Raw genomic sequence first — 17,584 nt, forward strand, 5'->3', positions numbered from 1 at the left:
CTCCCACACCCACCGGTCGGCCTGAAAGAGGGTCATCGGGATGCTCGAGGCACAACAGATGAAGAGACGGACGTGCCGTCATCCGCTCTCACAGCTGCGGCCCCTCCCCCATCCCACTTATCATCCATAATCGATGAAAGAGTCACAGACTCCAGGGGACCAGGCCCACCACCCCTGTTCCCTCCCCCATCCCCACTGAGCTCCTGCTCACATCTCACTTTTGGTCTTTATGCTGACACGATGCTGCGGATGCGTCAGTGGACGCGATGGTAACACGGGGTCTCTGTTCGTCACATACGCCCCCAAGCTGCCCTTCTGGTCGTACGGTGTTCCGAATATGCGGGCAATCCGGGCCGATCGACCCCAGCTAATCTCACACATGCTCGTGGTATTTAGGAGAAGAAAAATTATGGGTGTGTCTGGGGAGACAGCGTTTCTAAACTTGAACAATTACAACAGAAACTTTCATCTCAAACACAATGCAAAGTAATTTGCAGATTTGCCTGATCGGTCAACCAGATATAACCTGAAGCAATTCTACGCTCAAAGGTAAAACAGTAATTGCCTCCTGGCTCTGGAATCCGTGGGCATGAGCTCATAGTTCCTTGACAATGTGCTCTTTTAATAGCCATCTTTGTGTGCACACGGTCACACCCACACATCCGAAAGCACGGGCACGTGAGAGAGGTGCATGCTGGGTCACCTGCCTCCAGGTCTGGGGAAAGGTCCCATTGGGGGAGTGGTGGGGGGGGGTGTCGGTCCGGTAGACAGCAAGGCTGCCAGTCTGGGTCAGAATTCCCTGGAGAGGAGCCAACAATCTGTCCACCAAGGAAGATCAAGCAGAACTGCTGGTAAAATCAAAGAAATGAATGAAATTACCTCAGTGGCGCTATGAATAAAACATGAAGCTGCCCGCGAAAAGCCCACTTTGGAACAAGCAGTTTTCTGATTTTATGTGCCAAGAAGCAAATGGACAAGAAGAATTTTAAGGTAAAAATGCTCCTTAAATACATTATTTGGATTTTTATGGCTTCCCACTCACAATAAATACTTTGAATGAGCTGATTTTAATACCATTTAGAAGAATTCAATTTAATAATGGTTTAATTCCAGTTAATAACAATGATATGATTACATTTAATAATGGATCCAAAAACATGGTCCCTAAATTTAAGAAATCCACATGCTTATGTCAGACTTAAATGACATGTTTTACATATCCAATTATTGTACTATTTCACTTGGTTGAGATATGACCAGCTTTCCAGCAGGATACAAATGAGAGATATATTTGTTTTTTAAACCAGCAGATATATTCCTTTATGTAAGTTATATGCATGTAGGCAAGCCTGGCCATCTGGCATTCTCCCGGTGGGCCGAGGGCTGTGTGGGCCGGCAAGTTACCCTGGGGGGCCGTATTCCCCTGCTCGTGGGGGCCCCAATCTCTAGGGCGGATATCTAATTCTAGCCCAGTCTTTCATGTAGGTAGGTAATCTTCAGTACCGGTTTTGTCCTGACTTTTGCTAGTCTTTCTGTCAATAGCTGTGCTTCTGTCACAGCGCTATATGCTGTGGGCCCCAGGTTCGCTGCATCCTTGTCACTGATCACAGGAATCTTCAAACAGCCATGAAGAAGGTCAGAGCAGCAGCGTGAGCGTCCGTCCTCCTGCGCCGCGTTGCGTAACGCTGTTTTTCAGAACTCGCCTCAGAGTCGCGGCCAGTTCCTCGCAAACATTTTGCCTTTACTGGACATTATTCTTATTAAGATTTCAGCTCCCAAAATACCCGCCGCCGCACAGAGCGAACAGGCAAACGCCGTGTGCGCCTTCTTGTGCCCACACAGCTAAAGCTTCCCACTTGGCATTTTGGACAGAATCAGAGCATAGCCCCCCTGATCCTTCCTGCACTTTAACGTTTCATGAAAAGCCCCAGTGGGCATTTTAATTGGTCTTTACGGACGAGGCGCGTCAGGCTAAAGCACCCAGAATGCTTCACCTGACCTTTGATCTGCCCTCATGCCGTTTAATGGCCAGCCATTGGCGTCACTCGACAACAGAGGAGCAGAGCCGCTGCCTAAAACGGGAGTTACTGTTGTACCTTGGAGGATGGACTTTCTGTTGATTGTCTTCCATGTACCTAGCGGGTGGAGGTGTATGATTTGGGCGGCTGACATCTTAAGTCACTTTTCTGTCTGATGCAAATTGAGCGGCTGCCGCGGAAAGGGGGAGCCTGGAAATCGGGCCTCGGCAGGCGGACGCGGGGTGGGCTGAGTGTCTCTGTTCTCTGGGAGCGAAATAAGGATGTGCCAGATAACAGGCTGGGGGGGGTGGGGGGGGGCAGGGATCTGTACACCAGGAGCAGCTTCCATAGAGCGGCCTGGCTGCAGACGGCTCTCTAACTAGCACAGAAAATCCCATTAACACAGACGCACGGGCACACTTGTGTGCCGACAACACGCCTCCTTAATCCGCTCCTCATCCCACTATGACCCCCGCGCACACACACACACACACACACACACGCATGCACACAGGAGGCTTTCATAGGCTGGCAACAGTTAGAGTCTCTCATTCCCCGGGAGATCCTAAATTATCTCTGTTTTCGGAACAAACAAAATAAATGGAGAATTAATTAAAAGAACGTCTGTCAGTAAATAAGGGCGACCTACATCTCATATATGTGCGGGAGCCACCACACCCAGGAGCAGCACTCAAGACGCTCGGAATGAGCAATAATCACCCCAGACCTACTTAAAAAGAACAAACAGAGCTTTGCTGTGAAGGCCTTTGGCTGCTAAACAGATGGAGAAATGGGATTTTCGCGGAGGGACCGGGGCTACGTGGATTTGTGAAACAGGATTAGCTGGTGTGTAACGATTTGTGTGCTGCGGGGATTGACGTGGCGCCCTGCAGGGGGCGGTGTGAGGCACTGTAGGGGGTGGGTGAGCACAGGTTAGCCAGTGACAGATAATGGGGAATGGTGGGGGGCCAGTGGGAGAATTCCAGATGGAATGGAGAATTTTAAGAATTGATGCGGCTGCCCTAATTTTAGGGCTCCTCAATTGAAATATAAATGAGCCTTTTCACGGAGAGTCGTGATTGCAGAAAAGCAGGCCTGCCTGTTCCAATATGGAGGCCGTAGCTGAAACACAGCCCATTAGGGAATTTCATCTCACACAACAACAAAAACAACAACGGCGAGAACCGCAGAAGCTCAGATCATCTTACTCGCAGCCGTCTAATTACAGAGGAAACCTTATTGTTTGAAATTCACCAGAGAGACCCTCCTTTGGAAGTTTTCCTGATTTCTGCTGGAAACAGTTTCAACTTTGAACATGAAACAGAAATGAGTTTCTTTATGAGGCCACATTATCTCCATCACTGCTGTTGGAAAACAGCGCGTGTGAGAATATGGCGTTCGTCAAAGACAATTAGGAGGCACTGGGAAGCTCAAGCCATCTTCCCTGACAGTCTGTGGGAACCGCCGGCGTCGGGGGGGCGGCCTATGGAGGGGGCACCCCGTTCCCTGAGAACCCCACACATGTCCATCTGTGCCCTCCAGTGTTGCCATGGAAACGGACCCCAGGGTGAAGTCACCACCATGGTGACATCAGTGTGTAATATTGACACTCGCCTCGTCTGAGCAGGCCCCCCCCCGATGTCCTCATACTGTAGGAAGGAGTGGGTGGAGATCAAATCCATGATGCTGCTGGGAGGGGTGCAGCTCTGTCCAGAGAATCAACTTCTTCCTGAGATTAAAGGTTAAAGGTCAGTCTTTCACTTCCTCACTATGATTTCCTGGCTTTGGTTCATGTGGGGTCTGCCAGAGCTGGGAACATTTAAATTCAGATCAATTCAATTTATTTTTATATAGCACCTTTCACAGCAGAGTCACCCCAAGGTGCTCTATATGGGGGTGTTGTGATACATCCCTGCATCATTTATACAGAATAATTCAAAACAGGGAAACAGGACATAGAAAGAAAGAAAGAAAGAAAGAAAGTCAGATGACAATGCAAGAGAGGAATCAAAAACTCCCCCAGTAGGGAGAAAAAATACATCGGGTCCAAGGTCAACCGGCACCCCCTCCCCCCCCGCCAGGGCAGGCATGCTAACATTATAGAAAAAGGGAGCGGGCTTGTTTGCTAAAAGCAAGATGTAGACGGTGGTCAAGGTCAAATCCAAAGTCCATTGCTAAGTCAGTTCTGCAGGCCAGCCTGTGACCGAAGCCTGCATCCACAGTTACCGTTCGTGTCCACGATGTCACCCTTCCATGGGGCGCTTGGGATATATCTGTAGGCTGATAGTAATGCAGTTCTGGGCCAGTGGATGCTGTCGCTTTAGCCTCCTGTTATGCTGCAATGCTGAGCTTGTGAAGGGTCAGCCAGCTGTAAGCGACTGGAAGGGACTGTGATTGATGGAACTTCCAGAGAAGAGCAGGACCCCCCTGAGTTCCCGATTACATATTCACTAATGGGGCCACAGCGGTGAGTTAACAGCTAAGAGATACAGCAGTGACCTGCTTATTCCCATTTAAACCTCAGTTAGTACTAAGGGAACTGTAATAGAGCAACTACAGGTTCTAGATTCAGATCCTAGAGGCGGAACTTCAGCTGTACCATTGAACGTAATACCTGTCAAAGCATGACTCATCTAGAAAGGTGTCTGTCCACCCTTTCTTTTCAATATGGCTTGTGCTAGCGCAATGACAGCCAACTGACTTAAGTTATTCTGACACGGGTGACGGCTTTTAAGGACTGATCTCACAGAAAAGCCTTCCTCTGCCAGCTGACAGCACCGTGTCAAAAACTTCGGAAATCTTCTTACCTCCAGGGAAAGAGCGGAATAAGACCAGCACTAAGTAATTTCAGTAATTTCCCTCCTGGGGACCAAAGAATTATACCCACCTACACTAAAAGCAGCGGATGATTATACCGTGTGTTTTTATACTGTCATTTCAGTGTAATTACGCAAACAATGCAGGAGGGAACGCAGAACGCGGAGCATCGGTTTGCAGCCGCGCAGATCGACGGGAGGGCCGGCTCGCTAATTCCAGCATCCCCCGGAGACACCCGCTGTGGACAGAGCCCCTCCAGAGCCTGCCGCTGCCGATCCTTCCTTTCAAGTCCAGACACGCCCACAACGGAGATGGAGAACCGGCGCTATCAAGAGCAGAGGCGCCGTGGCTGGGCGTCTGGTGGCCCACCCTCACCGTGCCCCCTGGGGGGGACAGCCTCGGAGCAGCTGGGTTTGAGAGGAGGAGCGTCATGGTGCTCAGTCACACTAATGGGGTGAGGAAGCCACCGAAAGGACCGGGGACAATGTCCGAGCCGGACGAGCGATGCCAGGGAGAAGCCAGGTACAAGTAAATCATCTGTTAGCGAAGGGATATTACTGAGAGGCAGCAGAGTCCCACAGAGAACCGGCTATTGCAGCTGTCACGATCCATATAGCAATCAGAGGCATCTACTGGAGTACAGGTCTACAGAATGTCCATTATAGGATTCTAACATTTTACCGAGCCTTGTTCAAGTCATCAGAACCAAACAAGCTGCCTTTTGTATTAAGACCTGGTGGAGATTTTGGGAGGCTGAGACATTAGCCACAATGTCACAAAGACCACCCCACATGTTCCTTCCATTTCCTCCACCTTGCTGAATGTAAAGCTTGCTGTGCCGCAGACAGGAGCTCTAATTGCAGCCTGCATGCTTTGCAGTTCCGCTGGAGAAGAAACAGTCCTTCCTACTCCAGCAGCAAGCTCACACAGCTGAGTACTGAGCGCCCCCCCCCCCCCCAATGCCTTCCTCCTGCTCGTCTTCTGGTTAGCCAAGGCTGATGCTCGGGTTCGGAGACGGCTCAAACCAACAACACGGGGGTCTATCTGTTCATCCGGAACTCCGCAGCGTCAATATGGAGTGTGTAGAAGGGGGGGCACAAATAGGGAAGAGTTTACCACAAGGTTACCGCGGTGATGCAGCTTTTGATCTTCAGCGCTTTTCATGTCCCTCAGACAATGCAGTGATTCATTAGGAGCTCCCCCCACAGCCCGATGGTCCTGGGGGGTGAGCGGATCCCTGGTCCAGCTTGTGGTCGGGTCCCATTGTCACTCTGGCTGAGAAGGCCTTTGTCCCAGGCTGGCCGACTCTCATTCTCTGGTATTTGGTTAGTAAACAGTTTTAAAAGAAGCCAAGGATTAGATAACAATTCTGAAGCACTTTAAGTGTTTCTCTACTGGGGGTGCTCACCAAGTCTGCGTGCGGGGGGCGGGGGGCGGGGTCTGAGATGCAAGTATAATGCACCAGCAGCAAAGGGGAGGCCGGCTCCGCGCCCCGTTCCCTAGCCGGGACCGCGCCCCGCCCCCTAGCCGGCTCCGCGCCCCGTCCCCTAGCCGGGACCGCGCCCCGCCCCCTAGCCGGGACCGCGCCCCGCCCCCTAGCCGGGACCGCGCCCCGTCCCCTAGCCGGCTCCGCGCCCCGTCCCCTAGCCGGGACCTTGCCCCGTCCCCTAGCCGGGACCGCGCCCCGTCCCCGTCCCCTAGCCGGCTCCGCGCCCCGTCCCCTAGCCGGCTACGCGCCACAAGCATCTCCCTCAGGCGACCAGTTTGCTCCGTGCTTCTTCTTCCCGTTTTTCCCAAATGGTGGAAAAACTGTAACTTAGGTAGAACAGCGGCCCTTTTGCCAGATGGGCGGCACTTTTAAGAGGTGCCGTGTCCCCGGCTACAAGCGCACCCACTGCCGACGAGTCTCGCGACGTCGCCGGTGACACAGTAAACGGCAGGCGGCTGACAGGGGCGCATTTAAATTGTTTTCAGAAGAAAGTAACTCAGTGGCTTCTAAAGCAATTAGGAAAATGCCTGACAGGCCCATCACAGAATTGACAGGATAGTTGCTTATAGGGCTTGCAGAGCGTGTGTGTGTGTGTGTGTGTGTATGTATATATATTTTGACGTCCAAGCTGAGCCCACACATGTTCGACTGGGGAAAGATGGGGGGACCTGGCTGGTCACAGGAGGACCTCAACATGACGCAGGCCGTCCATAGACACATGTGCCATGCGGGGACGGGCATTGTCTTGTTGAAAGACCGTACCAGGATGCTGTCTCAGGGGGGGTAAGACATGTGGACGCAGGATGTCACTGACGTAGCACTGTGCCGTCAGGGTCCCCCGAATCACTACCAGAGATGATCGGAAGTCTTACCCTATGGCTCCCCACACCATGATGTCATACCCTATGGCTCCCCACACCATAATGTCATACCCTATGGCTCCGCACACCATGATGTCATACCCTATGGCTCCGCACACCATGATGTCATAGCCTATGGCTCCCCACACCATGATGTCATACCCAATGGCTCCGCGCACCATGATGCCAGGAGTAATGCCGGTGTGTCTCTCTGCAACATTGGCAGGGTTGGTCCTCTCCCCTTGGCACTGCCATACACGCACATGACGGTTATCCATGGTAATGCAGAACAGATTCATCACTGGACATGGTACGACACCACTCATCATCGGTCTATGTCTCCCAGTTATGGTACCACTCCAAATGCAGCCGTCTGCGCTGGTGTTAACGGCAGCCTATGTATGGGACGGTGAACCCGTATTCTGGCTGATGCCAGTCGTCAAGACTCGGTGCGGGATGACATGGGGTGTCATGGAGAGTCCAAAGCCTGTGTCTGGATGGCAGGCACAGATTTCATTGGGTTCTGTAATGCTTGGCACCCAATATGATGAGCCTCCCTTGGTGTGGTCGGTCTTGGGTGACCGGAACCTTCATGACGTGTATGGGTGCAAATCTACAATGCGACCCCTATCAAACTCCATCAAGTGCTGGTAATGATGTCTAATGCGTCTACGAGGCATCCTCTGTGTCTGGTGACTAGATGACCAGCTCCTTGCAAATAAAATCATTTATATACCCATCGCTGGTCTGCATATCTCCCAAATCACATCCATCGGACCACTACTTCAGGGTGCTTAACCTCTTCTGTCACTGAGTGTACATATACATACCCACACAAAGAGTAACGGGGGGTTATAAGTAATTAACCAACCCGAACATGGAATCAAAGGGAAATCAGCCCAACAGAAGCAGTTTAAACTGGATTTACTTACACATAGACGATTCTACATGTAAAGAAGGCCCATCTCTTCTTTACCACTTCCTCCACCTGACACGCTGCTTCTGTAACGCTAAAAGGCCCCACATCCTGCATCCCCTCTCTCCATCCCCATGTCATGTGTCCAGCGCTCCATGTCACTGTCCCCATCCTATCTCCCATATATTGTACCATGTCCTTTGTCCCCTGTGCTACACCAATGTCCCCCACCCTAGGTCCCTCTCCCATAACTGTGTACCACATCTCCCTCATCCCCTAAATCCCACTGTTCCTGTGTAATCTCCCATTCATAATGACAGGTACATGTACTGAATGTCAAATCTTTCTGTGACTGGAAAACAATGTACCCAAACCCCCACCCTGTGTCCCATATGCCATGTTCCTATCCTATGCCCTGTGTCAACTGTTCCCATCCCATGTCCTACATGCCATGTCCCCCATCTTATGCTTTGTGCCTACTGTCCCCATGTCCCATATGTCATGGTCCCTGTCCCATGTCCCTGTCACCAACAAAGGTGCTTTTGGTTTCTGTGCCAGTGACTCATTTAAGGTCTGCATGTACCTCTGCTATAAGAAATTTTATTCCCTAACATCAATGTAACAATTTTACTGCAAAGGTTGTATAATTCAAACGATCCAGCAAAAATTCCACATCAGTAATTAATCACATCTCATTTCCAGAGCTGCTTAATTTCCTCCCTGCACAGACAGATGTCAATATGCTTATTACAGGTCTTTCCAGGGATATTTAAGACCAGGGCCATGCATGCAATGGACATGGTCGCGGCTGATGAAGAAATGGTCCGCAGTGCCAGACCGACAGCGGAGATGAGGCACCATAATTGGACAGCTGAGACCAGGCAGTAGCCAGTGGAAATCAATAGGAATGTCCAGCTTCCAGCATTTACATTGCATTGTTAGATTAAGGGTCGATATACAGAGACATACAAACCAAGCAAAACTGTTTCATACAGAGAGCGAATGAAATAACAGGCAGACTCCCCGTCCTTTCCCTGGGAAGCGTAGACAGGCATGGTGTACCGTCGCCTTCCAATTCACACGACACAGTGGGTATCTGTGCCGAGAGAGACGGCGATGGCATGACTGGCATTTTTGACGGTTAAGTTTGTATCAAAAAATCGGCAGGGTGGCCAAATTGTTTTTCCTTGCAAGCACGCAATTTGTTTGTGGTTCCTCACGCCCGAACAGAAATGCTTGCCATCAGGTGAGCGAATCCAGCTGAGCCTGGATGATCTCAAGCTGAAAAAGAAAAAGAAAAACAAGCAAGAAAAACGTTAGCTGTCCGCACATCGCAGCCAAGTCACAGAAGTATGGTTAATTCACACTGACCTTGTTGTAGAACTCAAGCAGCTCCTGGTGGTTGAATTGTACGAAGACCCTCTCTGGACCCTAAAGACAAGGAACGCAGTGAGATTCTGAAGGTCAACAAACATATGAGGGATTCAAGGACCAATTCAAACACAGCGCTTACACATCAACAAGAAAGACATTTCATCACCCAGCAGACAGATTTCTCGCTTATTTTTACTAATTTTGGTACATTATCTAATAGCTACAGTCACATTTTCAACTGGATTAGGTACCCTACCAAATGTCTGGCACCCACCCCACCCCCCAACACGGATGTAAACCTGCAATGTTTACCTGAATTATTCAACTCCTACAGCGGATGCAAAGAAAAATAACTATTTGAAACATCCGCGGTAAACACACATGGACACGGAGGAAATGTGGGAGCCCAACCTGGGAACTCCTCCGGACACCTTAAGGAGGCCAGACGGTTCCTCGGTCACATCAAGTACTGTAATCAAGGGATGTGCCGTTACTTGCAAGATGCCCCCCACCACATACTGGCATTTATTGCTGAGGGGCTGGAGTGACTGGCAGTGGGGACCGGGGAGTCAGAACACATTAACAGCAGTGACATTAACGAGATCCTGCATTATCATCCACAATTAAGGGCTGAGTGGGGGGATGTCATCTCTGGTAGAAACATCCATGACAGGTGTTAAAGAAATGTAGGACAGCTCGTGATTTGGACCTCACCATTGCTCGAGTTACTAGAAAACCTTAAGATAACATCCCGGCACAAAAGAACACCATTCCTTAATGGAGGTACTGCAAGTACTGCAAACGGGCCCTGAAAATGGCTCCCCCAGACCTTAATGGCGAGATGGAACCTGAGTGTCAGCGCGGACAAGTTCAGCCGTAAACATGGCATGAGAACTGTCATCACCTTTCCGCTGGGGCAGCACGACACCAAAAACCCTCCCGCAGGAAACATCATAATTACAGAGCTCACTCCCAGGGTCCCTCCAGAGCATTTCAGGTCCTCCAGGACACAGTTTTCCTGGCTGCTTTTTCTGGGAATATAAGCAAGCTGGGATACACACATTAATGTTAACTGTCACAGCCAATTAAATCCTTAAATAACTGGATTTCATGTCGACTCCCAACACAACGAGACCTTGGCCTGCATCCCTACAGACACCAGAAGAAAATCCGAGAAATACTTCACCCTGAACCTTCAGTTCAAGGCCACAGAAGTTAGACGTTCAAAGGCTGGGTTTAATCTTATACAGGCCTGGAATCTGCTTGTAAAAATTCATAAACAAATATATTTTTTATTTCCTCCCTTAGAATATCATGATTTTTTTGATTTCATGATGTTTATAATACTAAAGCTGAGAATAATGCAATATATTTCATAAATCTTGCCATATATTAAACACAGACTGCTACAGTAAGTATTGAGTATCTGTGCTTGGTCCCTAAGTATTAGATTTAATAGTGAGTGTTTGCAGGATTTCACAATGCTTCCGTCAAAGGGGCACATATTGCTACACCATATGTCACAGCTGAACACATTTGTGACCAGAGTGTTTGCTGACTGCTCTCCCTGTTCCGTGTAATGACTGTATGAGAATCACTGGCGTGTAACACGCCACCTTATTGCCGAGACCTGGTGGTTGTAATTAAGGGTGACTTTGGGACATGTTTGCTCATACATTGACCACACGTGCCCTGGCCGGATCACGTGACAGCCACGTCATTATTCCCAAGATGTGACTGGCTCCATGAACAGGCCTCACACACACACACACACACACACACACACGATCATAAAAACACGCGGTACCGCCCCCATCTGTCTGACGGGACAAACTGCGAATCGTCCAATGATTATGACTGAAAAACATCTTCACGGCACTAATTACTGACAAAATGGATGACGGGGCCAATAAATTCTGCGACAGGTGTCCGAGAACCTCCCACGTCATCGGCTGTGGATCTTCTTCATGGCAACAGCTTAGGACGGAGGGGATGAAATGTCTCAGGAGACGCTAGCTAAGTAAAAGCGGCCGAAAACACTTCGCGCCCATTATATCAGCGGCTTCGCGTCAGGCTACCAGGGCCTGACAAGCCCAGAGCAGAACCCAACAGGCGACTAGATCACGGCCGGAAATCCCAGCAGGAGACCTCTCCATGCGTGCAGCTCGGTCCGCCCCGGATCCGAGCAGCATCCTCCTGAATGGAGGCTCCGAGCCGAGCGCCCGGCTGCTCCTGGCTCCGCTAACGAGCTGCTGGACACCAGCCACAGGCAGCCGCCGCTCCCGGCCTGATAGGTTCTTTTTTTTTATTATTATTATTTTTTCTTCACCCAAGAGGGAGAAACCTGACACGAAAAACACTTCTCATGAATTATTTCTGAGAATGAGCTGAAATTTTACAGCCCACATCACTGACTCCTGGAGGCCTGCGGAAAGAGGATGGGCCAGTAATTACCAGTTACATTCAATTCAATACAAATCATTTGATAAAAAATGGTAATAAACACATATATAAAAAAGAAACCAGGCCAGTAAATAATACATATGAAAACCAAAACTGATACTCAATTTCACTCACGGGACTGAAACTAGGTAACCAACCACACTGAAGAGAAATCAGTCTGAAATACAAACAATTACGTTCAAAAAATTCATTTCATCCAGTGAATTCCACTACGGCGTAACAGACAGAACCGAAGAAGGTATGGGAATGGATTGTGAAATCTCTCTTCCCATCAGCCTTGCATTATCTTATGCTGCTGTGTGACAGGCCGCTATTTCCAGCGCGGGGTGTTGGGCGTGGTGGCCTTTCCGCAGAGGCGGCCTGCAGCACACTGAGAACCTCACAAGGTCTTCTCATATCTCCTCACACGTCTCGCTCCTTTCAACACCCGTGTTTTCACTCCCATCTTAGCAGGTGGACAGATGTAACAGTCACATGACCTGTCACCCCTCACCCCCCCAAGTCTAGTATTTTTACACTTTTCTCACAATGGTATCTTCACCTCTATTTCAGCTCTCCTTTATCATGCCCCAAAAACGACACCCCCGTAGCCCCCTGCCGTCCATTTTGAGGCCCCTTTACACACTATTACCCCCCCTGGCATGACACCGCTGTAGCTTCCTGTCTCCATTTTGGGGCCCCTTCACGCACTATTACCCCCCCTGGCATGACACCGCTGTAGCTTCCTGTCTCCATTTTGGGGCCCCTTCACGCACTATTACCCCCCCTGGCATGACACCGCTGTAGCTTCCTGTCTCCATTTTGGGGCCCCTTCACGCACTATTACCCCCCCTGGCATGACACCGCTGTAGCTTCCTGTCTCCATTTTGGGGCCCCTTCACGCACTATTACCCCCCCTGGCATGACACCGCTGTAGCTTCCTGTCTCCATTTTGGGGCCCCTTCACGCACTATTACCCCCCCTGGCATGACACCGCTGTAGCTTCCTGTCTCCATTTTGGGGCCCCTTCACGCACTATTACCCCCCCTGGCATGACACCGCTGTAGCTTCCTGTCTCCATTTTGGGGCCCCTTCACGCACTATTACCCCCCCTGGCATGACACCGCTGTAGCTTCCTGCCTCCATTTTGGGGCCCCTCAACACACTATTACCCCCCTCCCCCCCCGACACGCCTGTATTAGTTCCTCTTAACCAAGCTGCTCTAAATTGCCTCCTAATTAAAAATTCATAGAATGTTTTGTTCAATATAGATTTTTTTCTTCCACATTAATTTTATAAGCCGTTAATCTCTAATGCATTTTTTTCCACAAGTAATGCCTCTCAGAGTGGCATGACACATTGAGAACGCCTCCCCCCCCCCCCCAACAATCCCCATCCCCACCCCAGAGCAGGTAAATCTCCACGCCGTGTCAGCATGCTGACGAGAATGCGCTCTTGCCGTGAAACGCATTTCGGGTTTCACTCCAAGCGTGACACTCTCTGCAGTCTGGCCGCGTTTCTGCACCGATGCACGCGGCCAGTGTTTACGGTGTGGTGGTGAAAGCGGAGGATCGGGAGAAATCAAGCCGTTTCGCACATTAGCGGCCGTCTAATGCAGAGCGCAGACACACACGTGCAGTGTAACAGCGCGCAGCGTTCCTGCACAGGCCTGCGCTTCTCATTATTTCTTGTTTCCCGGCAGAAAGACCCGCACTCCCCCTCCCCCAATCAGCATACACTTCAGACAGCTAAACCAACACACGCTGATGTCTTGTCAAAGTACGGCAAAGGTTTTGATGGAGGCATGGCGGAGCAGTTGCTTCCTGGCAGCTTTCCCTGCTCCACAAACATTCTTAATTATGAATAAAACCCCGGACACCCCGGTTAACTGGTTGCCATGGACACCGTGCTCTCAAAACCTCTCCTTGCTCTACTACCCTGTTGTCTCCGGCTCAGTTCAAAATCCCCCCCTCGCCCCCCGTCGACTGGCGCCTCCTTCCTCCCCCCTCTGAAGTGAGGTGAGCATGTGGACCTCTATCTTGCAGCCTTTGTCACTCCGATACCGCGGTCAGAAATGCCTCAAGAGGCTCCTGCATATCACCTCAGACTGCTCCAGGAATAATTCACTCCGAAACCAGCTTTCGTCAATTAAACCGATTCACATCTCTAAGGTGGAAGATAAAAGAACAGAAGTTTGAGACGAGCAGCCCCCATCTCACAGAAAACAGGTGTGTCTGTGTTCCTGTGTCTGTGTGGGTGCGCTTACACGCTCCGGTGAGAATGACAGATAAATAAGACCACAGAGGGGAAAATGACACAAAAATGTGAGGTGAGGGGAGGAAGAGAGGGGGATGGGAAAGAGGAATGGGGACCGTGGGGGAGAGATGCAATCGCAGATTATCCAACTCCCACCAGGCAAATTCACTGCCATGACATCACTCATTTGGGCTTTGTGTGTTTATGATAAATCATTCATCCCATTTGCATGCCGATGGATTTTCCTGGAGGAAGTTCACAGCGTGGCCAGGGCTGAGCAAGGCGGGATGTGGTGACCTCACGTGCAGGCCAGCGGAGCAGGGGGCCGTGGGGTCTCACCCACCCACGCACACCTGCGCGTAGCTGCCCGGAATGAAGGTGTCGCCACGGGCGGCCGGGCTGACCCACGTTACGCGATGCTTAGAGAGCCAGGCGCAGGCCGGTGACAACAGCAAGCCGAGAGATGCCAGGAGACAGACACAGAATGGTCTGTCCTCGCCACAGGGAAGGCATTGTGAGGATGCCACTTCATAAAGGAGCTTAAATACAAATAAAAGCACTATGAATCAGCCAGCTGTGTAAGCACAGGCCTGGAGGTTCGGCACGGCCTGGAGGTGAACAGGCAGGCCAGGATCAGTCAGCACTTACGCTCCTTATGACGACATGAGGACCAGCGAGAGGCAGGGCAGATGCCTGTAGGAACCTCCCCGAACGCAATCCACTCACGCCATCGACATGATCGGCTTCGCTCGCAAACAGGAGACACAAACATCCAAAATGAGGAGGAGTGATCTGATTTGCGGTCTTACTCCCTTAGCCCACAAAGAGAAGCGACTGGCCACACCATGGTAACGGTTGGGCCCCCCTGTGCAAACAGCTCCAGAAAAGCAGCCAACAGGACCACCGGGACGGCACCCCGCCAAGCAGAAACCGGGACGCCGTCTCCTGGCCGGGTCACTGCCGATGAGGGGGAAGCAGTGGCATTTACGTCCCTGGGTGAGGTGGACGAGCCACGTGGAACCTGACCAACCATGTGGATTGGGCACGCTCCGCTGACGTGGTCCGTGGGCTCCCGGATCATTGCGTCAGTGGGCTCCCTCAGCCAAACCCCCCCCCATGTCATTTTCAGAGAGAACAGCGCGATACTCAGACCAACGCGGAATGCCACGGCTTGGCCCTCGAAACGGGAACCGCCCTGGGGTCAGAGAGCCATCTCCGGCATAAACACAGGCTGGCAGAGGGAGGCAGGCACCCATCCACTACCCCATCTGACCGTCACCCGATGAAGGCCGGGCCAATTCCCCCGAAGCATGGCAAAGGTCCGCTCAGGCGTCAGGGAACACAAACAGCGAGGGGGACCCGAAACGCCAGAGCGGCCCGAAAACAAACACCACGGGAGGACCGGGAGGAACGGGACTCACTCGTCATCAGCACGGCAGCACTGCAGGCCCGAGTCAAAGCTGGCAGGGGAAAGCCACATGCTGCGTTTGGACCCGGGAGGACGGCACAGAACCAGAACCCGTCCCGAAAGCATGGGGCCGGAGCCACGTGACCTTGCGGGACTTGAGAGCTGCATGAGACACGTGAACGACACGGAAATAACATGCAAATAAAACGACAAGCAGGTCCAGCTCCACGGTTGACCGGCGAATGTCACCGGCTCCCACCACAAACTGGGCAGGAAGTGCTGAGGCTTCTCCCCTAGTGGCACCACAAACAGACACACGCCCCACCCTGGAGAAGACAGGGCACTGCACCCATGCTGCCCGCCGACAAAAGGAACATGATTACCGGGGGGCTCGGGATGCAGAGAATCCAGAATATTAGGGCGTCCATTCTGATTTTGGGAACGGGGGAGAGGAATGGGGCCTTTGTCCCCCCGGGTGCCCCCCCGGAGCTAGCCGCACGCTCTCTCAGCACAGATTCTCACACTCTTTTTCAGTACAGTAACACACTGGAGCGCAACGGCCAACACAAAGGCCTGAGCTGTCGGACGGGCAGCATTCAGAGGCCCGTGGAAACCGGGGTCCCTGGGACAGAGCCGTCTTTCAGCAGCGGCCTCATCACTGCAAGGCCGCTGAGCCTCACCTACCCCCCCACCCCCCCCAGGACCCCCACAAGCGTCCCGCAGAACATGGGAATGGGTGGCACACAGAAACCATTCATCTCAGGGGTGGGGTCTCTCTGTGTTCAAACAGAACCAGGACGTGGCTGCTTCTCTGACATGCTCTGCTTCCGGGGACACCCTGGGGGGGGGCGGTCAGGGGAGGAGGCAACACCGGTGTCCCCACAGCACGGTCTGGGGCCCCGCTCCCAGCTCTCCCTCCCTTTTTTGTCCGGGCCACTGGAACTCTCTGGATTACCGCCGTTCCCGGCCATCAGGAAGGACCCGGCGGGGCCGTCTGTGACGTGCCCGCGTCGGAGCAGAGAATGGCGAAGCCCGTGGGAGCTGACCGCCCGCGCACTTTCCCATGAGCCCCGCATAAAGACAGGGGCTCCTCCAGCACCCCTTGACTCCCACGAGGGTCCCATGCTCCTTTGGGTGCTCACATGAACACTCAGAGGGACGAGGACGGGGTTGCACTGTGTCACGCCGGTTGCCTGGACGCCCCGCGTTGACAGTCTTCCCTTGGAGTTAGCATGTATGCCAGAGGGAGGCGCCACACGGGAGGCTGGTGGGCCACGGCAGCAACAGGCTCCTCCTTCCGGGACAGAGCCTGGCCCCGCTTAGCAAATGCTGTGGGCTTCTGGGTACTCAGAGCGCAGCGAGCCAGGAGGAGGGTCCAGATGTCGGCGTGGAGGGCTGAGGCTGGTCTGAGCAGAGCTCTTCGCTGGTGCCCGGGTGCCCACCCGGCGGACGCGGTGAGCGCCACGCAGTGCCCCAGATACATGCGAATTAATAACGAACAAGATTTGCTTCCCTTTGATAAAGACTTGGAAAAAACTTGTGCATCTGCTCGTGTTTTTATCCAGCCATTTTCTAAATATAGTCCTCAGAATAAGGAATTATTCCCATCATGAATTATGCATGGGTGGCAGTAAGGATTTGAGCAATCAAAATAAGTTCGGATCATTTTTGCCGCGGTGGTGAACTAATCGTGAGAATTAGGCACATGAAGCCCTTTTTGCAAATGCAGATATTTAACAGAGAAAAAGATTATACATACACACGCAGCTTATTTACTTTTTATTTTTTAAAATCCAACGCCTCCACACTCACAAATCCTTAGATGGCACATTTCACCACTTTGACTGCAATCAAACGGATAAATTAATTACCAAGGCACGATTAGCAGTGACAGCAGCAGGGTATGGGGAAAGCAGATTTACGAGCCACTCCTCCGGATAAGAAGCACGTTTCCGGTGCCTTGAAAATACCTGCAGGATGAAAAATGCTTTCAAAGAGCATCAG

At 51.6% G+C, this 17,584-nt stretch overlaps 1 protein-coding gene across 2 annotated transcripts in view; it reads right to left on the bottom strand.

Annotated features, from left to right (window-relative positions):
• Positions 1-9,209: 9,209 nt before the first annotated feature.
• commd10 (COMM domain containing 10) overlaps positions 9,210-17,584 on the bottom strand; it is a 36,891-nt gene continuing 28,516 nt past the window's right edge. For both annotated transcript variants that reach the window (XM_023836741.2, XM_023836740.2), the window contains exons 6-7: positions 9,472-9,531; positions 9,210-9,381 (exon numbers count right to left, since the gene is read on the bottom strand). In XM_023836741.2, the coding sequence (XP_023692509.1) occupies positions 9,343-9,381; positions 9,472-9,531 (99 nt within the window). In that variant the 3' untranslated portion in view covers positions 9,210-9,342. The remainder of the gene's footprint in view (positions 9,382-9,471; positions 9,532-17,584) is intronic.

Source organism: Paramormyrops kingsleyae, chromosome 2 (genome assembly GCF_048594095.1).
Source record: "Paramormyrops kingsleyae isolate MSU_618 chromosome 2, PKINGS_0.4, whole genome shotgun sequence".
NCBI lineage: Eukaryota > Metazoa > Chordata > Actinopteri > Osteoglossiformes > Mormyridae > Paramormyrops > Paramormyrops kingsleyae.